This window comes from Labeo rohita, chromosome 13 (assembly GCF_022985175.1).
Source record: "Labeo rohita strain BAU-BD-2019 chromosome 13, IGBB_LRoh.1.0, whole genome shotgun sequence".
Lineage (NCBI taxonomy): Eukaryota > Metazoa > Chordata > Actinopteri > Cypriniformes > Cyprinidae > Labeo > Labeo rohita.
The window spans coordinates 920,258-944,693 of NC_066881.1; the positions used below are offsets into that span (position 1 = coordinate 920,258).

Genomic DNA, 24,436 nt, shown 5'->3' on the forward strand with positions numbered 1-24,436 from the left:
AAACATAGTTGGAACTTGACTTGCCTCTGATAACACAGCTGCTACTTGACTTGACTCCGGGAAATGCAGCTGTAACTTTACATGGCTCTGGTATGGCAGCTGTGACTTGACAGAGCTCCGTTTTCGCCGCCATTTTGTAAACGGGTTCGGCCGTCGCTGCCATTTTGTGCACGGGCTCCGCTGTCACCGCCATAGTATGAACGCGCTCCGGCGCGGCCGCCGTCTTGTGAACGGGTTCTGTTGACGCCGCCATTAGATGAGCGCTATCCGTAGTCGTCGCCATTGCTTGAGCGCACTCCAGCGTGGCCGCCATTTCACGAGCGAACCAGGTGGCCAGCGGTTCCGTGGCGTCGCGCTCCTCATCCGCGACACCCACGGTAGATGGTGAGCCCACACACAATAAAGCATAATCCAAAAACTGTTCGAGTGATGAACGCGAAGGAGCCATGATTTAAGCGGCTGATTAATGCCCTCGCAAAAAAAGTCTATGAGCGTGCAGTCAGGCAAATCTGAATAATAAGCGAGAGCCAGATATTCTTGTATGTAGCCCTCGAGCGATCGTGTGCCCTGCTCAAGGGCTAACAACAGTCTTGCAGTGTCCATACCTGGGTGGCGTCCGGATGAAAAGTTGCTGGATCCTTTAGTGGCCGAGTATTCTGTTACAGAGGGAGTGAGACGAGAGGCGAGTGGATCCATTTGCAGACTTTTATTTAAGGGACGAGACAAAGACAGGCAGGCAGGGTCAAACAGTGGCAAACAGGTATTTAGACAGCAAGACGAAGAATAGTCCAAAAAGCAGACGAGGGTCGATCAGCGGCGAACGTTATCCGAAAACGAGGGCTAGGCAAAAGAGTAATCCGAAAAGACGGGCGAGGGGTTTCAATAGGCAGGCAGCGGGACTGACAAAATGAAATAACTAGGCTAAATTACGAGACTGGTAAACAAGGCAAAAACAAGAAAACTAGACACAGGATAACACAGAGAACGCTTTGTATGAATGCTAGAAAACAATTCAATACTCGGCGACAAGAGAACGGAAGTCTGGGGCTTAAATAGTGTCTCTGATTGGATGCAGGTGGTAAGAGCAATGGCTGATGGGGAATGTAGTCCAGGGTGTGGTGAAACAGTCAAAGTAATGTGAATGTGAGAGAGCGACATCTGGTGGTGAGCAGACTGATGGTCACCAGCCAGATTCGTAACACTCTTGAAGTCCTTGAGTTCTTTTTTTCTAAGAGATATTTGTTCTCTTTGCCAGGCCATCTTAATTTTGTGATGCATATAAAGGCTCTTTGACCTCTCCAAGTCAGGTGAAGATCTTAAAGCTACATGAGACACAGGCTGCAGATCAGATCTCAGGTTCTGGTTTCTGCTCCTCGATAATTGGAATGGCATCTTATTTTTCTATAATGTTAATCTGGAGTCTTCTGCCTTCTTCTCCCTTAAATTGTACACAGATGCTGCACCTTCCACTGGTTTTGGTTCTGCACCTCTTTCATCCAAACCATACTAGACTAGACATTATTCTTCAATCCTATTTGTACTCTGCTGCTCACTGGATGTGCAGTGGTCTAGCCAAATCTACATTAAAAATGTATGACTCTGCTTGGTCTCTCTTTAGTTCTTTCTGTGGCACATTCTCTGTAGCTGTATTGCCTGTCGATGTATCATATGTTAGTGCTTTTATAGTCCACTGTTTTAAATCATGGAAAATGTAACCTTCAACCATCAAAAGTATGGCCGGCATCCAATTCTACCTGGATCCATCCACCCTCAGCTTACTAAAAAATCCATCTACTTGTCTCCTGCTTAACGGCCTTAAAAAAGTGAAACCTCAAGGCAATGATCAGCGTCTCCCTTTCTCACTCCCACTCTTACAAAATTCTGAGAGATCAAGTCTGAGAGAAGGGTGCTTTGGGCCTTTTTCTGATCTGTTGCTAGAAACTGTTTTGCTAACGGCTTTCTATGGTTTTCTCAGAGGTGGTGAGTTTTCCACATGCACATATTTTAATCTGTCACATGATGACCTTACAATTTCTGATATGTCAATTTATTCTCACCACTTCACCTTATTTCTATACCATTCTCAAACTGATAAGAACAAGTAAGAAACAGTCATTTTTATCTCTGAAACAAACTTTTTGCCCTCTGTCATCTGTGTTGGCCTACTTGAGAAGCCATTCACAAGCTGGTCAACAGGATCCATTAGTCCCACGGAGGGAAAGCCCATGTCCACAGCCTGGTTTGCCTCCCGTCTCCGCCTACTCTGCAAATACTGTGGGCTTCCCCCAGAGTGATATACGGCTTCTCTGCACATAGGGGCAGCTACAACTGCAGCTTCCTCCACTCTACTCTCAAGGCCATTGGACAAAGGTCTTCAGTCGCTTTTGAACATTACCTCTGAACTGATGCTCGAGCCATCCTTGAGGCACAAAAAGCTATGAGTGCAGCTCCCTAATCTGTGGTCACACCCAGTAGCTGCTGCTGTCTTATCTTCGCAGACATCAGCTGATTTGAAAAAGTCAAACCCAGTCCATATGAGCGAATCTGATTCCTATGCACTTAACTGGCAAATCTCAAACAGGGCGCCTTACTTAAATGCAGCTTCAGTTAGCATGGTTGGCTTGACTTGATAGGTCCTGACTGAATGATAATTAGTCTTTTAGACCATTTTGAGTTTGTTTGTTTTTCTCAGCAAATATTGATATATAATTATTTGTGACTAAATTATTAAATAATGAGCAAATCATATAATTATTTAGATGACAAATAATTCATTGACAGTCCTAATTATTACTTAATTTATCATTATAATACTATTTATTTACTCCTTGTTTAGAACATCACTAAGCAGGAATTAGATCACTGTGTATAAAGTTATTGTCTCTCAAAAGAGAGAGTCAGTTCTGAGTAATTTAAAATAGTCCAAGGAGGACGACGGTGGGTGTCTACAGAGCATGGACGAAAACATCCACAGAGGATGAGGGAAAACACTACGAGGGAGTAGCAGGGTCACAAAAACTTGTAAATGCAAGACTTCAGAATGGCTGAGTTTGTGAGCTGAGTATATGACTGTGCTGTTTGTGTGCAGGTGTATTTTAACAGTCCAGCAAGAGTGAAGCCTGGAGTCCAGACAAATATATCATTTACCAAAATTAACAAATGGACAATAGGAGTCTTTTTTTTATAACAATCTAAAACACAATTAGGTTATTCTGTAATCATTATTATTTTAATTATTATTGTTTTATTAATGATAATTGTAATAATAATAATAATTCTAATTATTGTTTGGCAGTTTCCGTTGAGTTAATTATAATGATGTCAACAGTGCGCTTTTAGTTCAGTGCGGAGCAATAGCAATTTCCACGCTATAGTAATTGACATCATCGCGGGCTTTGTATTGACTAGAATGAACGCTCGCGCTGTCCAAGATGCTGCAGAACGCAGCGCCTCCCGGTCAGAGCCTCGTCACGTGACCCGGTGTGTGTCAGAGCTACAGCCCCTGCACATTTACTCGCATCACAGCTTTACCTCAATAACTTCCTTAAACTATCGTTTTCATCAGTCGACGAGAGCCGCGGCGTGCTGGGTAAACCGATTTTCATATCATTTCAAACGTCTGTCTGTGTGTGTGTGTTGTGTGTCCTAGTCTATTCTGCAGAAATCCCATATAGATACACATCGAGTCATTTATTCCCAGAAACGGCATTTATTAACACTCCAGATGCGCTCGTGCGGTGAGGAATATAGTTTCGGTTTTGTCCGAATGGATCATTTGCTGTTCTTTTCTGAATGGATTCAGGTGAGCTCGATGAATGCTGTTTGATGGCATACGTGCTGTAAAAGATTTATAACATGCAACACGAAGGGCTTTAATATGTTCTTCTGCTGAAGAAGATGAGCTCATGTGGGAGTTCTCGAGATGCGTATGGGGCGTATCACCTCTGATCGCAGTGATGATTACATCTGGAGATTCATTCATGACAAACAGACATTACAGACACTAGATTGCATTTTCAATCGCTGTATTATTCTGTGAATTAATGAGCTTGTGCACTTGTGCTTTATGAACTATATAAGGCTGTACACGCAAACATTACCAACGAGCGAATCAGTCCTTATGGACAATAATGCTGATGTTCTAATCCGTGATGTAGGCTATACTTATTATTATATATATATATATATATAAGAGATAGGGCTAGATGTCATATGATTTACTCCAATGTATATTAGGTTAGGCAGTTTTTCCCCTTGCATTTAAGTCATGTTTACAAAAGCTTTGTTATTATTATGTTATTAAAATATACACAGTAAAGCAATTATGAAAGAAAAAGAAAAATAGAGAATGTTTTACAGAAATATCAAACTATTTTGGCCAAAAGACATTGTAATTCATGAAATGACAACAAATAAAATCTGTGCTTATTTTCCTTGATATAAATAGGACCAATTGCCTTGATCTGCTATGTATATTTTTATGCTAATCCTGGCGAACACTGGCGAGTGTACTTGAGTGAAGGCCGCTGAGAGTCAGGTATAATAAGCAATAGTAAAACAGTCATGTTTTTATGTTTTAGGATTTGTGTTAAGTCAGAGCTTCCCAACCCTGTTTCTGGAGACACGCCATCACTACACATTTTCTAACTCTTTCTAATTCCTAACACTTGATTCAATTCCAAAAGCTGAAATAGATGAGTCAGATAAAAGAGCCATCCAAAATGTGTACCTCTGGTCTGCCTCCAGAAATAGGGCTGGGAAACACTGCTGTAAGCAACTAATTCTTCCTTAGGATGTCAGAAAGATTGTCAGATGAACTGTGTTTTTTTTCTCCAGTGTCAATGGCCTTATGTTGAGGGATCAGAGATGACGTCTGCTGCCTGCTTCTGCTGAACGAGGATTTAACCCTTTAAACCACTTATGGTCAAAACCACGGTATCAGACAAAGAGTGACATGATGGATGACGCTGAACACTGTGGATAATAGTTGAAAGAAAAAAAAACAAATAAAATGAAAAACAAATATAAGGTTGATGACATGAGGAGAAAAGCTGTGGAATGGTCTCTATAGATGCTGAAAGATCCTGAGAAAGACTGTCTGCTGGTTTGCGTGATTTGGAGATTGTGGTCACTATTATAGTTTGTCCACTCAGAATCTAACTAGGATTATTCTAATCTCAGCAACGTCTACATTATGACTCTTCAAATGCGACATGGTGCCCATCTCCTCTGGATTGCACTGGTTATATGTGCTGTGGAAGCTGGAGCTCGTCTCAGGTTTACTGGCTCAGAGGGACAGTGGGCCTCGTTCCCCATGTGGAACGCGTGCTGTGAGAGCGAGATGAGCTTCAGCGTGAAAACCAAGAATTTGAAGGGACTTCTGGTGTACTTTGATGATGAAGGCTTCTGCGATTTCCTCGAGCTGCACATACAAGAGGGGAAACTCAGACTACGCTTCTCTATTTTCTGTGCTGAGCCTGTTTCCGTGCTTTCAGATGTTGTCATCAATGACAACCAGTGGCATGAGATCACAGTCAGGAGGAACTTCAGAAACACTACACTCATCGTTGACAAGGAAATAAAGTGGGGGAAGGTTAAGTCCAAAAGGCGGGATATGACTGTCTTCAGTCACTTGTTTTTAGGAGGGATTCCGCCAGAACTGCGATCGGTGTCTTTACAGCTGACATCGGACACTGTGAAAGATCTCACTCCCTTTATGGGCTGGATAACAGACTTGAAAGTCAACAGCTCGGAGCCTGTCATCATTAACAGCGCCGGGGTCAGCGCTGACCTCTGTGGCTCGCACAACATGTGCTTAAACGGAGGTGTATGCAGTGTTGTCAACAATGAGCCTACATGTGACTGCTCCGAAACCGGCTATCAGGGAAAGGACTGCGGTGAAGGTAAGATATTCTGATTCATCTACGCATGTGACTGATAAGCTGTAAGTGATTTGCAAAACAAATAATGAACCTAGATTAATTGTGCTTTCAAAGGAACAGTTCATCCAAAAAGTGAACATTTGCTGAACATGTGCTCACCCTCAGGTCATCTAAGATTGGTATGTTTCTTCATCAGATTTTGAAGAAATGTGTCATTCCATCACTGTCTCACCAATGGATCCTCTGCAGTGAATGTGTGCCGTCAGAATGAGAGTCCAAACATCTGATAAAAACTTCACAATAATCCACAAGTAATCCGCTCAAGAAGACAAAAGAAACAAATCTATCATTAAAGGAGAAGTCCACTTCCAAAACAAAGATTCACATATAATGTACTCACCTCCTTGTCGTCCAAGATGTTCATGTCTTTCTTTCTTCTGGGATCGTTTTGAAGCCGCATTTAAACTGCATTTTGGAAGTTCAAACTCGGGGCACCATATCAGTCCATTACATGGAGAAAAATGCTGAAATGTTTTCCTCAAACAATTTCTTTACGATTGAAGAAAGAAAGACATGAACATCTTGGATGACAAGGGGGTGAGTAAATTATATGTGAATCTTTGTTTTGGAGGTGGACTTCTCCTTTAAGACAATTTTAAACGGTTTTAAACCATTGCTTCTGGCTGAAATATGAGTCCATAATCCACAATAATGCTTTCCTTACTGAAAAGGTCATCCCATTTAAATAGATGTCAAATATAAAGAAAAATCTGCACAGATCAAGCACTGTTTATGAACCAAAACAGCTCTAAACAAATATGTGGGTGGATTTTGATGTGAGGGACGAGAGGAGATGGACTTTTTTCGCTGGAGGAATGGATTATGGACTCATATTTTAGCCAGATGCAATGGTTTAAAGTTAAAAATGTCATAATAATGGATTTGTTTCTTACAAACATGCAGCTTTTGGCTTCTAAAGTTGTTACCTGCAGTGGTGTGGATTACTTGTGGATTATTGTAACATTTTTATCAGCTTTTTGGACTCTCATTCTCATGGCACCCATTCACTGCAGAGGATCCACTGTGGAGCAAGTGATGGAATGACACAATTCTCCAAAACTGATGAAGAAACATATACCAATCTACATCTCAGATGACCCGAGGGGGAGGACATTTTCAGCAAATGTTCACTTTTTGGATGAACTATTCTTTAATAATTTTGAGTTTAAATAAATTCCTTTAATCTTTTGCATTCACATTTCTTGTTATGCATAGCTACATAAAATGCACATGCTACATAAATCAGAGATATTTTTTACATTTGTCACACACTGTAAATATTTACGGCATGGCATGTTTTCTTCATAGCGTTTCCCTTAAAAGCTCAATGAAAGATTAAATATGTACATCACAGTATCTGTACTTATATGAAATACTGATTGACTGGTCAGTTTTTGGAAAGTGTAGATTAGCTATAGATTGCATCAGTCAGCAACAGTAATAACTCAGCTCAGAAATAATGTTGGATGCTCATTTCATTACAGCATTTAGAATATCTGTACCTGGAATCTCTCTTGCTCTGAGTTCTTTGACTAGTATATTCCATCAAATGTGTAATGTGTAGACAATAATGTATTTAAACACTGAGAAGATCTTCATTTAGTGAGATAAAAGGTAAGCGAGATGCACTGTAGACATCAAGACACAGACTCATCATCTGAAATGATCCAATGATCCACATCTCTGTTTCATAACACGTGTAAGATGCATTTTCTGTCACCAACAGCAACTGCTTTGTTGCATACTGCATACAACATGTTGTGATTATCCAGCAGAACTTTTAGTGAATACAGACTTAGACTCCTTAGTAGATTAATGCACAAATCACTGAAACCTGACAATGATTATATTTAAATTTAAAAATAACTGATGGTTATACAGTATTTGCATCCAGATCACAAACAACAACAACAACAACAACAACAACACAAAACGTATTTTGCTGTTTTAGCCTGAATTCTAATATCACTTTTACTTCACTATTTTTGGGGTTTATGGAAGAACATCTCTTTAGAAACGGTTTCTCTTAATAAGTTCATTTAATTAAAGCATTGTATTCAAGTAAAAAAAAAAGTTGGTTACACTTCATTTTTCTGTGTCCTTGTTACAGTTTAATTCTACATTTAAGTACTGAGTAATAACAGTTAACTACATGTACTATATGGTTAGGGTTAGGATATTGGTTTGGTGTAGGGTTAGTTGCATGTAATTATGTTATTGTTATAGTAAGTAAATATAACTTGTATAACAAGGACACTGCAAAATAAAGTGTTACCAAAAAGGTGTATTTATTATGTATTAATCATTATTACATGTAGTAGTAGTTAGTAAGTGAAACTAACAATGAGCAGCCCATTTTAACAGCACTGTTGTTTTGTTAATATATTCATATTCGCAAAATTGTTAAAAGTTTACATGACTTCATGCGCTTTACATAATATTTAATTTCACATGTGAAAAGGTCCAGTCATATAATTGTGTTGTTGTTTGTTTTAATTTGTAAAGGGCCTAGAAACACGAGTAGCACACTGAGATAGTTTCCATTTTACAGTAGGGTTCAAAAACATGTTTTATTAGTATTAAGCAACAGTACACACAAGCATTTGTACATTAAAGACTAATCCTTTAGACTGTGTTTGCTGTTTCCAACTACTTTTACACATTTGTCTCTCAACATTTTAGAATTGCACAAACTCATGGATTTTTGATAATCATTGTGGTAACACTTTGTTTTAGTCTCTTAACTAGTTGCTTATTAGCATGCATCTTACTGGAATATTAGCCATGTATTAGTACTAATTAAGCACATATTAATGCCTTATTCTACATGACCTTATTCTACAGCCCTAATCCTACCCAATACTTAAATTTAATATCTACCTGTAACAGAGAGACGAGAGACGAGCGGATCCATCTGCATACTTTTATTTAATGGATGAGACATAGACATGGTCAAGGCAGGCAGGGTCAAACAATGGCAGTCAGGTATGTGGACGGCGAGACAAGGAGTAATCTGCGACAGGCGTGGGTCAATCCAGTGGCGAACGTTATCCGTGAAGGGCTAGGCAAAGAGTAATCTGATAAGACAGGCGAGAGGTTTCAATAGGCAGGCAGCGAGACTGACAAAACGAAATAACTAGGCTAGGTCACAAGGCAGGGAAAAACAAGGCAAAACAAACGGAAACTAGACACAGGATTACAAGGATAACGCTTTGTATGAATGCTAAGACAATTCAATACTCGGCAGTGACTGACAGGAAGACCGGGGTTTAAATACTGTCTCTGATTGGCGCAGGTGATAAGAGCAGTGGCTGATGGGGAATGTAGTCCGGGGTGTGGTATAACAGTCCGTGCATGAAAACAAGGGGTGAGCGACATCTGGTGGTGAGCGGTCCGCAGCTCACCGACCAGATCCGTAACATAGCCCCTCCCCAAAGAGCGGCTTCCAGACGCTCCAAACGAACCATAGTCCAGAGGAGCGGTGGGGCGGGGGTGAGACAGGGCAAGGGCCGGAGGGCCAGGTCCGTGCGGAGGACCCAGTGACTGAGGCGAAACCGGCAGGGCAGGAGCCCACCCAAGCGGAGCCGGAGTCCACCAGGGCGGAGCAGGAGGCGCAGGAGCCCTCCAGGGCGGAGCCGGAGGCAGAGCAGGAGACCTCCAGGGCAGAGCAGGAGGCACAGGGGCCCTCCAGGGCGGAACAGGAGGCAGAGCAGGAGGCGGCGGGGCCCTCCAGGGCGGAGCTGGAGGCGCCAGGGCCCTCCAGGGCTGAGCAGGAACCCGCATCATGGACTGGGACCTGGGGAGAACCGGGACAGAGGAGGCAGACAGAATAAGGAGAGAAGCAGAGAGTCCAAAGGATAACGCCGCCTCCATAAGAGGTTCTACAGCTAATGCTGACACCTCTGGAGGCATTGGCGCAGCTTCTCTGATGGGGAAGGCCTCTGGAGCTGACTCGTGGTCAGACAGGACCTCTGGAGCAGACTTGAGACCAGACGGGACCTCTGGGGCAGACTTGAGACCAGACGGAAGCTCTGGAGCAGGCTTGTGATCAGACGAGAGCTCTGGAGCAGGCTTGTGATCAGACGGGAGCTCTGGAGCAGGCTTGTGATCAGACGTGACCTCAGAGGCTGACTTGTGAACAGACGTGACCTCAGGAGCTGACTTGTGAACAGACGTGACCTCAGGAGCACAGTGTGCAGCCCACACACACCAAAGGGCAACTGCCATTAAGGGAAGAGCAGCAGCGGGTGGCAGGGTCTCTTTACTGGTGGGTTTAGAAGGTGCCGATGTCACTGGGAGGCTGACACCAGTGATGGGTCCAGTACGCTGGCCATCATGACAGGCCATGCCCTTGGGGTGTTGGACGAGACATGGCGAGGTTCTGGGCCGTCAGGCGAGACATGGCGAAGCTCTGGGCCATCAGACGAGACTTGACTTGACTCTTGTCGATCAGGCATGTCATGACGAAACTCTGGACAGACAGTGGGGATGTAATGGGGCTCTGAACAGACAGATGAAACGTGACTTGGCTCTGGACAGACAGACGTGACGTGACTTTGTTCTGGATGGTCAGACGTGACATGACTTTGCTCTGGACGGACAGACGTGACATGACTTTGCTCTGGACGGACAGACGAGACGTGACTTGGCTCTTGGAGATCAACTAAGACTTGACTTGGTTTGTGAAGTTCAGTAGTGACTTGACTTGATACATGAAGTCCTGCGGTGACTTGACTTGGCTTGTGAAGATCAATAGTGAATTGACTTGATTCGTGAAGATCGACTGACTTGACTCGGCTCACTAAGACCAGTTGTGGCTTCACTTGACTTTACCTTGCTGGAACAGCTGTGGCTTGACCTTACTAAAGCAGATGTGGCTTGACATGACTCAGAAGGTGTTGTAGTGTCTTGACTTGACTTAGCAGGATCAGCAGCTGTAATGTGACTTGATTCAGGAGCCACATCTGGAAGGGCGGCCATGACGGGTGCAGACTCAGGAGCAGAAGACATAACGTGAACAGGCTGTGGCTTGGCTGACGTGGCGTTAGCGGGCGCTGGCTTGGCTGACGTGGCGCTAGCGGGTGCTGGCTTGGTCGACGTGGCGTAGGCAGGCGCTGGCTTGGTCGACGTGGCGTTAGCAGGCTCTGGCGTGGCGGCCATCTTGGCGACAGGCTCTGGCGTGGTGGCCATCTTGTGCAGTGGCTCAGGAAAGACGGCTGTAACTTGACTTGAAACAGGAGCAGCAGCTGTAATTTGACTTGACACAGGAACAACAGCTCTGACTTTACTTGACTCAGGAATGACAGCTCTGACTTGGCTTGACTCAGGAACCACGGCTGTGACTTTGCTTGACTTGGGGAATACAGCTGTAACTTGACTGAACTTAGGAAGAGCGACTCTGACTTGACTTGACGCAGGGAACACTGCTCCAACTTGACTTGACACAGGAACAGCAGCTGTGGCTTGACTTGACTCTGGAACAACCGCCGTAGCTCGACTTGACACTGTAACAACGGCTGTAATCTTGCTTGACTCTGGGGTGGCAGCTGTGACTTTACTTGACTCAGGAAGCACAGCTGCACCTTGACTTGACTCGGAAACTTGACTTGACTCAGGAAACGCAGCTGCAACTTGACTTGACTCGGGTATGGCAGCTGTGACGTGACAGAGCTCTGTTTTCGCCGCCATTTTGTAAACGGGTTCTGCCGTCGCCGCCATTGTATGAATGCGCTCCGGTGCGGCCGCCATTACCGCGTTGTCGCGTTCCTCCTCCGCGACCCCCACAGTAAACCGCGAGCCCACACACAACAGGGCAAAGTCCAGAAATTGACCCTCGTGACGGAGTTTTGATTTTAATGGCTGATTTATTCCTTCTATGAAAAAGTCTATTAAAACACAGTCCGGAAGATGTGAAAAGTGTGCAATGTCCAGATATTCTTGAATGTAGCCCTCGAGCGATCGTGTGCCCTGCTCGAGGGCTAACAACAGTCTTGCAGTGTCCATACCTGTGTGGTGTCCGGATGAAAAGTTGCTGGATCCTTTATTGGCCGAGTATTCTGTAACAGAGAGATGAGAGACGAGCGGATCCATCTGTCCATCTGCATACTTTTATTTAATGGACGAGACATAGACATGGTCAAGGCAGGCAGGGTCAAACAATGGCAGTCAGGTATGTGGACGGCGAGACAAGGAGTAATCTGCGACAGGCGTGGGTCAATCCAGCGGCGAACGTTATCCGTGAAGGGCTAGGCAAAGAGTAATCTGATAAGGCGAGAGGCGAGAGGTTTCAATAGGCAGGCAGCGAGACTGACAAAACGAAAGAACTAGGCTAGGTCACAAGGCAGGGAAAAACAAGGCAAAACAAATGGAAACTAGACACAGGATTACAACGATAGCGCTTTGTATGAATGCTAAGACAATTCAATACTCGGCAGTGACTGACAGGAAGACCGGGGTTTAAATACTGTCTCTGATTGGCGCAGGTGATAAGAGCAGTGGCTGATGGGGAATGTAGTCCGGGGTGTGGTATAACAGTCCGTGCGTGAAAACAAGGGGTGAGCGACATCTGGTGGTGAGCGGTCCGCAGCTCACCGACCAGATCCGTAACACTACCCTACTCTTATTAACTATTAATAAGCAACAAATTGGGAATTTATTGAGGGAAAAGTCGTAGTTAATAGTGAGTAAGTGTTACCTATTCTAAAGTGCTACCATAATTGTTATATAGAGGTGCTGAACATTCATGTTAACTAATTTGTTAGATAATGTTAAAATATACACTATTTAATGTTAGGAAAGTATGTATACATAATAACACTTTACAATAAGGTAAATGTTTTTCTTATTGTTCGTTAATGCATCTGTTAACATTAACAACGAACAAAATCTGCATACAGCATTAGGTAATTTTTATTAATGTTAACTTGTAGATATGCATTTCTTAACATAAGTTAAATTGTTAATTGTTTATGCATTTCCTTTTAACATTCAAGGCACATGCTGTTAACATTATTTAAAGCAGTAGCTATCATGAGATAACAATAATCATCATTTTATTAGAGTTATCTAAAAGCAATAAAGCATTTTTGTAAAACTCAGCATCAGTTAATGTGTGTAGAATATTTTTGGGCTCTTTACTAACATTATTTATCTTTAATAATTCGCATGTTACTAACATTTTCAGGTTCGGGCACCCCTGCTTTAAGCCATGTCCAATATCATGGCAATGAATCTTATAAAATATAAATGTTTTTATTTACTACCTTGGCTTATATGGTTGTGTAATGAAGGGTAAAGAAGTTTTACTTTTGTAATGATCTTCATAAAACACTTTGAATTTGTACATTTGACAATTTCAGAACATGACTTTAATTCCCATTTAGACTGAATGCCACAGCACAGCACAAAGCTACAAGCAATTTCTGAGAATTTCTCTCTTTCTGTGTTATTTTCCTTCATTATTTATCATGTTGTATAACACAGTGAATCGGGGCCGGAGTGAGGCCCATTTTCATCCCAGGAGTTTAATGTTCAAGACTAGCCCACAACCTCTCTCTGACTTTTAAAAACACTGGTGAATAATTAAAAATATTTTTTATCATTTTGACTGAAAAAAAAGAAGAAGAACATATTTAAACCTAGCACCTAAACTTATTTTTTCAGCTATAATCAATACTGTACATGGTCAATGTGGCTGTGTGGATCCTTTCATTTTTTTTTCTGGGTATGTGCACTTGTGTGTGTATGTTTGTGAGAGAGAGACATGAGGCATGCTCTCTGCCAGGAGAAAATGATACTTTTTAATGAATAGTATAAATAACTGATGCTCTGCTTTAAATACAAAGTGAAGAAGTGTGATTAGCTACGTTTTAGCTATCAGTCATGCAGTAATGTAACATGCTTTTTCTGTGTGTAAGTACAGTATGGAGAGAAAATGGTGAAGAAGTGGGGGATTTAATATACACCACCAAAAAGAAATGTGCGCCTACACCCAAAATTCCACTGTTTGTGCATACACAGCTCTCTGTGGCAGCTATAAACTTTATTTATAATATTTTATGGATTTGCCGCTACCAAAATGATCTGCAATTTGCTGCTTTCAATGTGTTTGTGATTGAAAATGAACTAGACACTTGCACTTTTTGCGTCCCGTGTGAAACGGTTTATGTTAAATGGTACTGTTGGCCCATGATGAAGTCCCCAGAGTGACCTACTGGGGAATTCAGCCGATTCTCCCGATGGACGCTGGTTATGTTTAGTTATAAAGATTGTGTTTTAAAAAGATGCACAGATTGGAATTTTTTATTTATTTATTTTTTTTTTTGGTTTGTTGGAAATGCAGTCCTGAGATTACAAATCTGCCCGTTATCTGCCTGTTATCCTGTTGTCATTTCACTTCCAGACTTACATTTTTCTGCAATTTTATCATTGTGATTCTGGGAGAAAGGTAGAACAGCTCTAGCAGGAAAATCAAAACTTAACAATTTAACCAACCATGAGACTGTGGCACTCTTACTCCAAGACTTACACTAAATGAAAAAATAATTAGTGTAAAAATACTAATTATAAAATGTAAAAATAAAGTGCTTCCAGAACCTGTCTGGGAGGCCCCCCAACAGTGCACATATTGAATATTTCCATCTAACACCAGATTTAACAGCTCATTAGTAGAGACTGAAAGTCGTATTCACAAAACATTTGATCTTACCACTAAGGTTTTTAGCTAAGAGTTTTCTCTTACAACCTATTCACAAAGCTGCTGAGACCAACTTTTACTAGGGAATAGATAAGATTAAGGGCAGGGTTGACCTTGTTGCTATGGATGATGTCAGCATGATTACTAACTATGATTGGCTGAGAGGAGAGGGCTCTCTGTCAGAGATTTATTCATAGAAATAATGTGGAGCAAGATATTATGTTGCCATATTCAAATAAATATTCACATTCAGATAAATATTTTAAAATACAGGCTAAGTGTCACTAATTAAAGAAGTATATGTTCTTTCAAATTGTCAGCCTCTTACATGTATTCTCGTAAACAATTAGTTAAAATGCATATAAACAGCCATTTAATTAACAGAGTAGAATAATCATGGCTGATAGTAAGACATGCAAACGTTAAAGAAAACCAAACTGGACGCAAGAGCAGCTGTTACTTCTTGCCAAACTGGTTAGTAAAAACAAGGATATAATCAAAGGAAAATCTGGAGTTGGGATAAACTCCAAAACCAAAGGCGATACCTTTTTGAAAGCTCATAATCGTCAAATATTTCTAAAATGTTTACGTTCTGTGGCAGACTGCCAGCAACAGCCATTTTAGGATAGTTTGTGGCTTGGTCTTAGTGACTTAGGAGTCCTCTTCACTACTTCTAGATTTAGGAGCTAGTTTTAGTGCTAAAAGGCTTTGTATAGTCTTAGAGCAAAAATTTAGGACCGACACACCCATTATTTTTAAGATTTTCTCCTAAATCGGTGAGTTATGAGCTACTTTTACCTTAAGATGTTTGTGAATACGGGCCCTGAACTGGGTGTGTCCAACGAAGAGACAATAAAGTGGCTCCCCACCATAAAAAATGGATGAACAAATAATCAAATTTGACTACCACAGCAAACAATAAGTAGGGGGATAGGACAAAATACTCTATAGATGGCTTCTCTTGAAGCCAAACCACGGCACTCCTTGCCAAACATATGAGCTACATTTGCATCAAGAAAAATTAAATAAATGTTGTCACCTACCTATATCTGTACCTGTATCTTGTCACCTAAATTCGGCTACACAATACTTGCTCAGAAATCTAAGGTGCATTTTGGAGTGTAGCTACAACCCTGCTCAAACTAAACAACAGTCTTTTTTTTAAACTGCAATCAGGGCACCCCTTACGAAAAAGAAGTTTATTCAAGTGTGCTGTTAGTATACTTCTTTTAAACTTAAAATAGGAAAGTATACTTTCAGTCTACTTTTTATGTACTTCTCAGAAATGTGCTTAAAATGACATTTAAGTATACTTGATTTATACTTAGAAAAAGTATTTGAGCTGTACTTGTGCTCTGAGAATCTGTTTTTTTATTGTTATACATGAGAGATGGTATTACACATCTCCTGTACAAAATTTCCAAAAAACAAGTGAAGAAGAAACCAAAACAGATGCTTCTACACTGTAAAAATGCAAATACATATTTTCTATTTTACGAAACATTTTGTCTCAAATACTAAAAAATGCTATTTTTTTAAACTAAAAACCCTTGTCAGACCAACAAAATTACACAGATGTTGTCCCATCTAGTCAAACACAGTTGTCTGAGCAAAGAATTTCATATTGTTGAAATTTTAAGGCTTTGTAAGTTCCCAGCATGCATTGCAGCATGAATAAATGATCCAGTTATAGGATTATTGTTTTGCTGTTTGCTGACTTCATTTAAACTTTTTTGTTGTTGTTTTGTCTTTATTGTTAGTTATTTGTTGTACTGTGACATACAGATCTCATCTTTTTAATATTTGCTGATTGCCACCGTTCTTGAGGTTTGTGTATCTAGTTTTGAGGCCTAGACACTTTCAATCACTTATATCCATTCCTTCGATATCTTAATCTTGTAAAATGCTTTACAAACAATGACAATGTTGTCTGCATATTAGACTAAGTTGTTCATAATGTTTTGTATGTTCAGATATTCATATAACAAAATATATACAAATTAATACCTAAATAGGGACATAGTAGTATACTTAAAGTATGATATAAAGTTCACTTTAAGAAAACTTACGAGCATACTTACAGCATAAAACTACTAATCTTGTAGTTTACTGAGAATATACTTCAAAGTGTACTAAAAATGAAAATAAATATACTTAATAAAATAAACTTGAAGTATACTTCCTTTTGGTAAGGGACTTACAATCAAATGGAACGGACACAGGGGTGTCAAATTCAGTTCCTGGAGGGCCACCGTCATCCCCAGAGTTTAGCTCCAACCCTGATTAAACACATCCGAACCAGCCGATCAGGTCTTCAGGATTACTAGAAACTTCAAAGCAGCTTCTTTTGGAGTTGGTCGAAGCTCCACTTTGCAGGACAGAGTTTGACACAAGTGCTCTAGAAAGTTACAGGCAGGAGCAGTTGATCAGTGCTTTTCAAACCTGCAAAATCTTCCCATTTATATACACACCCATAGAAGCAACCACACTTAATACCATATGAATCCAGCAGAAGCAGCAGAAACAACAGAAACGGCAGTAGTCTTGAATGGTGAAAGGTGAGAACAGTATAACAAGAGTCCTTGAAATCACTAGTTTGTGCTTCCCAAAAGTCTTTCCCCTGTGAAAATATAATCTAAGCCGAAGTTCAGACTCATTCATCCACAAGAGTTAATACAATTAACACTCTCACTCTCACACCGGCTCAGAACTAGACATTCATTATGACATGAGAGGAACAAGATCACAGTGGTTAAGGTGTCCTTCTACAAGTAAAGTAAATAAACCACATTAGAAAATAAAAATACAGAAATAAACCAAACAAACGATAAATACGCTAGCAAAGAAAACAATTATGATTGTGTGCGTAAAACTATAAAGTTTCCCAATCAGTACAATCATTTTTTTTTTTTTTTTTTTCAAGGTTGGAACTAAACTCTGCAGAAAAATGGATCTCGTGGGTTGAGAACCCTTGTTCTAAGCCCTTGATCACTTGGAATCCTTGTGTGTCTAAAAGCAAAGTGGAACGCTCCTGTGTCATTTCTGAATTACAAAACTGGCTTATTCTATAGATTTAGAAGAGTTTCTGTTATGTTATGTTATATGTTATGTTATGTTATGTTATGTTATGTTATATGTTATGTTGAGTTTAGTTGTTACCATTATGTTGTATGTCCAATGCAAGCAGGAGAATTCCACTCAGTGACACTCAAAACGCTACAATATCTTCATTTGGGTTAATGTGTCAGGGGTCGTGTGCGGGAAGGAGGAGTAGGGACGAGGAAATCATACAAAACGTGCTTTAATATAATAATCCAAACAAGGGAACAGGAACAGCAGGGAAACCACACGCAAACACGACGTAACTAACATACTGATACATTAGCGACAATATAAGAACGGACACTGAACAAATAACTGAATCAAACTTATATAGGAGTGCTGATTAGACATGGACAGGTGTAAGTGATAAACCAATGACGTAATAACTAGAAACGGAACAGGAAAAACCAAATAAGGACACAGGAGTGAAAAACCGAACAAAACAGGCCACAGGGGTGTGACATAATGTCTGTAGTGACCGTGTATAATCATGTACATTGCCAGTGTCACTATTATACAGACAAATGGCTCCAGCTGTTGGAATGGCCAAGGTCAAGATACTGCTTAATTCAATAAACTTTAATTACACTGTAAAATCGAATTAGTTGGGCATACTTAAACAACAAAAAGAGAAAATAAAATAATAAAATGGCTATTGTCACACTTAATAAAAATAAATAAAATTGAATTGTTACCATTGTTGTGATTCACATGCTGAATGTTGAAGTCTGTCTGTGACTTGATCACATTATCACAAATATTAAAGGATTGTCTCAACACAGTTAAGTTTCTCAAGGTGTTTATGAAGAACAAGGAAACTGTAAAAAAAATTATTAATAAACACAAAACATACATTAGCTAATGATTTGATTAAAAGATCAGAATTAAATGTTAACCTTCTGAAAGCAACCTACTTATTACTTTTCTTCCCTTGAAATCAAAAATGATGATTTCATGTTGTATTGCTGCATCAATAGAAAGAAAATTATAATAAGATAAACAAAGTTCCAACGGCCCAAACAAAGGGACCATTAATCACTATAATGGTAAGTAAAAAACAAAAACAAAACTCAAACAACATTGTACGAATTTCATTGTATCAATTGTATCAATTTATGAAGTCAGCTTATGTGATGTTCTCTTAAATATATAGTTGTATTGAAACAACATTCAAGATGACTTTGGGAAATGAGTGAATGCAACTAGTGAAAAATAACTGCAGATTAAGAATTGCCCCACCTCAAAAACTTTTCTTCTTCTTCTGTTGTTATTTTGCAAATTAGCAACATTTTAGTGCACTGCTGCCTCTCACTGGTTTATTAATGTCATTGGTTTCTTTGTGGCTGCTTGTATATTTTAAGTAAGCGTAACTCAAAGTAGTAAGTAAATTGTTTTACTTGCCTTGAAAGTAGCTGTAACTTAATAAAACTTAGTAAGTATAGCAACTAAGTAAAGATAACTAATTATATCTAAGTAAGGTATACTATTGGATTTTACAGTGTAGCGCAGCCGTTCTAGTGACAATGAACTTGTCATAACTGAATTCGAAATATGAATAAGACATGGTAATATGGTTTAGGGTTAAGGCTAGGGTTATGGAGCAAAATATACAGTTTGTAGAGTATAAAATCCATTACATCTATAAAGACTCCCTGTAAACCACATATGCAAATGTGTGTGTCCTTAATGTATTTGTAAACATTGTAAGAAACACTGAATTTGAATGTGATTAATGTTCAATAACCTAATTGATAAATTAATTATATAACAATTTCCATGGCCTAATCTAAAATGAGAACTATTTATGGTTAATAAGCATTATCCAACTTTTTACATATGACCTAATAAAACAGTAATAATTGTGTTTATTGCAATAGCAATGAATGAAGAACTCATTTGCATAGAGTCTACAGTTAATAAACTATGATTTAACTAATAGTTTGCAAATGATTTGTAGGTACGTTATTAGTGTATAAGTGTTACCCAGATATGGACTAGATTTCTCTTTTTTTCTTTCTTTCTTTCTTTCTTTCTTTCTTTCTTTCTTTCACTCTTACTTGTTTGCTTGCTTGCAATATTTTTGTGTAGTTCCCTGAGATAAATGTAGTAACACTAAGTACTGTTGGGTTTGACCTATATAAGAACACCCATTGATCATGATTACAAATTAAATCCTGAAGAAGCTGGAGGACACATACTGTACATACAAGAGGTAAGTTGGCTTGTAATGATATACTATCCTTTTTTTCAATAATGAGTAATCCAAGCAAATTAGGGTCATTCTACAGAAATGTCAACTTTTGGTATGGCAAGATGTCTTAACTTAACATTTAAACTTAGACCACTTTTAAACTTAGACTTTATGAATACATATAAATGACAGCTTAATGATTTTTTTTATTTATTTATTTATTTTTTTTTGAGCAATTATTTAAAGACCACATGTACCAATTTTTTTTTTTTTTTTGGCACTGGTGTTACCTTTTGCCACACCCCAGGACTGTTTGTTGTGTTTTCTCCCCCCCTGTGATCTGTTTGACCTATTTTTCCATTTATGTCTGATTATGGCTTTTGGTTCAGATGTGTCTCGTTTATTTTCCTCATTTACCAATGTAGTTAAGCTGTTTTCAGTCCTGTGTTCCCTGTCCAGTATACTACATCAATACATGTGTCAAGCCTTCCTACCTGATCACCTTGTGTGTATTATTAAAGACCATTTGCATTTATCTTTGTGCGTTTCATTCAACATAGCATGACACTTTACTGCCAATAGTAAAGGTTTTTATGAAATATTATTTCTCAATTTTTTTTTTCAGCACATGTAGTCAGAGTTAGGGGAGCGCCGGGGAAAATCTAACATTTTCCAGAATATAATTTTGTTATCCATGTTAATTTTACACTTGTCTAGTACAAATATTTTGCTTTGTTTCATAATTACAGTGTAAATTCTGGGTTATTCCTTTCAGCGTGTCTTCTTCCAATAACGAAAAGTAGCCTAGATTAACTTGATGAATGTTCACGTTTGTTTATGGAGGTGATGTGGGCGTTTACATGTTCACGCGTCTCACATGGATATTTACAATTTGAAAAGCTGAGCCACTCGTGGGCACGATTACTTTAGGGATAATGAGTTTTAGACGGGAAAAACTGGAGTTAGTGTGGGTTTCATACGGATTACTTTATCAGACAATATTTGTTATTGACATGATTTACTTCAATTAAAAGTAAACATTTCAAGCTTTCTATACATATATTTCTATTACATATGCTTTTCATGTCCGTGGGTTAAAGTGACCCCAATAAGTGATATTTAGCCCCTGGAAGGTGTCTCTCACTTTTGTATTTGTGTGTGTGTGTGTGTGTGTGGGTTTGGTTTATATATCCTGGTGGGGACTTAAACCTGAAAACACACACACTCATTGGGACTCGTGTCATGGTGGGGACCTAAATTGAGGTCTCCATGGGTACAAAAGCTTAGAAATCATACAGAATGAGTTTTTTATTTTTAGAAAGTAAAAATGCAGGTTTCCTGTGACAGGTAGGTTTAGGTGTAGGGTAATAGAAAATGTGGTTTGTACAGTACAAAAACCATTATGCCTATGGAGAGTCCCTACAAAGATAGCTGAACAGACGTGCGTGTGTGTGTGTGTGTGTTCATTTTGTGATGTGTAACAACTTAGTAGCCGATCAGTAGTTGTTTTTTGGTAAGTATAAAAGATTCAGTAACTACTGGATACATAATAGTAAAATGATCAGTAGTCAGTTTGTTAACTAGTTAACTAGTTAATTATGCTTGTATTTTTACATTGACTGTTTACATTGAAAAATCACACCCCAACATATATGCAATAATGGCAATATTATTGCCCAATGTATAATTTAATTGTGATGATAAAATTCCCATTGCCTTTTGTGTCAGCATTATGACGCCAAGGGTTTAAAGCAATGAAGGACCCTGCACTGCGAAATATGACACCAAAGGGTCCTGACCAAGTGTCAATATGTGATGAGCTGGGAGTGAGAACGGCTTGGAGGTGAATTTGCAGGCTCAATGTAAATGTGACAATAAAACAGTGACTGACTCTGGAGAGCTAAGCAGATCCACTGACAGGACAAAGAGAGAGAGAGAGAGAGAAGAAGATTATTTTGAGGTTTTGTTTATTTCCAAACCATTACTTTAATCTGGAAGCTTTAAATAAATGGACTAGTCATCAATCTGGATGGACCAGTGCTGCCCCTACCACTGTATTACACAGAATTGACTGTCCATTTCATATGGAATACAATTTCTAGCAGGGTTTAGTATATGGTGGTATTTATGCATGTTGTGATATTCTATATTCAACAACAAGCTATTTGTCTGTGCACACTGTACACTGTAAAAAGAATTCTGTAAAATTTACAGTAAAAAACTGTGGTTCAAGCTGTGGTTGTCAGAATTTTACCGTAAAAAATACGATAGCAACGTTTTACGTTTTTTACTTAAATTTACAGGTAATTACTGTAATTTCATTAACTGATATAATGTTAATATACAAACCCATTAAAGTACTAAAATCTGTTTTGTACCTTTGTAATACACTGATAAACACCAAAAGCAGGTGGTGATGAGAAAGTCACATGATGAACCAAAGCTATCTATCTGTTTGTTTCCTTGCTTGCTTGTTGCCTAATTATATCACAACATAGTATTAAACTCTTTTGTTCAAACTGTTTGGTTCAACAACTGGGAATTTGTGTGCTTTTTTATGTTGTAAAGATCTGAGGATTTATTTCACTTTTCAAGATCTGAGAGCACATTCTGCAAGTTAGATCAATATCTACATAAATCAACGAGCTGACGAATTGAACTGCTTGTGTGTTTACCTAGTATATATTCTATAAAACGCAGAATGCTGCTTATTATTTGAAATTTGAACTCTCCATTAAATTATTTAAAAGCTTTTACATTACTTTGATCAGACGAAAGGATTATAGGATTTGGGAGTCTGTCTCTATCTCACTCAAACACACACACACACAAAATCTCTTTGCTTTGCTAAAATAATTACATTGATGCACTGCTCTGTATTGTAATTCTAGATATCAAAAATCACATTATGTACAACCTTTACTCAACATCTCTTGTTCAGTCATATATATATATATATATATATATATATATATATATATATATATGGACCCCTAAACAAGTCTTAAATAAGCAAGTTCCTGAACTGCCCATTCGGCCTGACACTTGCAGTCATAGATTACCAGATTCTGGATTCATATCCCTGCTGAGATGAGACTTGCCTTCTCCTGTGGAGAGTAAACAATTTATCAAAAAAGAGACTCAAACAGAGAGAGCTGCTGATAAATCAAACACTCTCAAACACACTATGAACTGGAGCATATTTTTGTTTGCAGTGGCAGAGACACTTTGTGCACAAGGAGGAATCAGATAACTCATGTAGCCAGATCATTGACTAAACATAAACTCTGACATAGATTACAGCACAATAATCAGCCTGGTCTCATGAAAGTATTTGTTGGTAAGTACTTTGTTGCTTAGGGACAGAACTTGAAAATATATCTCATGTCTATGCTTTTTCAACATCTAAATGTAATTTATCCCATGTAAAATAAGTTGCACTTCATTATATGATACCATGGCGTAACCATTAGGTACATATTTTTACAGCAATATAAATATATATATATATTTTTAAATGCAAAAGTCATGCAGATCCACACAAAAGCTTGAGGAGCTGTCAGATACTGTAAGTATAAATATAGTACTTTTTCTTTCTTATAAGAGAAAGGGATTGCAAGTGTTCGTCCAGAATTGGTTCTGACTGGATAATATACAAGTTTGGCAACTATAAACAGTTCATATTTAGTTGTGATTATTCTGATTATTGCAAAAATAAATAAATTAATTAATTAAATTAAATTAAAAGAGCATTGGTGTCTTTTCACATATTTTCGCTTTTACATTTTTTAAAAGCATTCAGCCACTCAAGGTCATACCATGGATAAGAGTCCTGCATCACACCGTTCATAAGAACACCCACCACTGTAACATTTTAATGCTCAATCTAGAGTGGCTTTAAAAAAAAAAAATTCTTTTTGCATATCTGATAATAATTGCATATCTAAATCAAATCTAAATCAAATTGTGACTACTTTTACAACTAAATGAATGCTTTTCTTTTTCTAATCACATTTTCAAGCAATACATGATCAGTAATGTATCAGTAATGAAATATACAGCAAACTACAGCCTCATCAAGAGGTGACTGTGCAACGAAATTTAGAGTTACTGATTTTGGTCGTTCAGCTTTTTCTGTAAGAGCTGTTAAACACTGGAATAGTTTACCAGTTAACATTAGGCAGTTTTCCACTTTAGCACAGTATAAGTTACAATTGAAAATATGGTTAAAGATGAGTCAGGTGTGTGACCACTGAGTATTTCTGTACTTTGAATGGCTACGTAACTTTGGTGAGTTGTAAATTTGTATAAATGTTTGAAGGGTGATGCTTTATAGTATTTACAGGGATATGGGATTTTATTGTATATGGTCGATGTTTCTGTTTTATAATTTGTTTTGGTACTCTCCTGCCCAGGGACAGCGGATGAAATGTAGCTCTGTAGCTAATTCTGGGGCAGTTCATGTCAAATAATGAATTACATTTTTTTTTTTTTTTTAATCCCAGT

At 38.9% G+C, this 24,436-nt stretch overlaps 1 protein-coding gene across 1 annotated transcript in view; it reads left to right on the forward strand.

The window, feature by feature from the left end:
- Positions 1-3,472: 3,472 nt before the first annotated feature.
- nrxn1b (neurexin 1b) overlaps positions 3,473-24,436 on the forward strand; it is a 164,581-nt gene continuing 143,617 nt past the window's right edge. The window contains 2 exon segments of the mRNA XM_051126038.1: positions 3,473-3,589; positions 4,837-5,903. Coding sequence (XP_050981995.1) covers positions 5,195-5,903 — 709 coding nt within the window. The 5' untranslated portion in view covers positions 3,473-3,589; positions 4,837-5,194.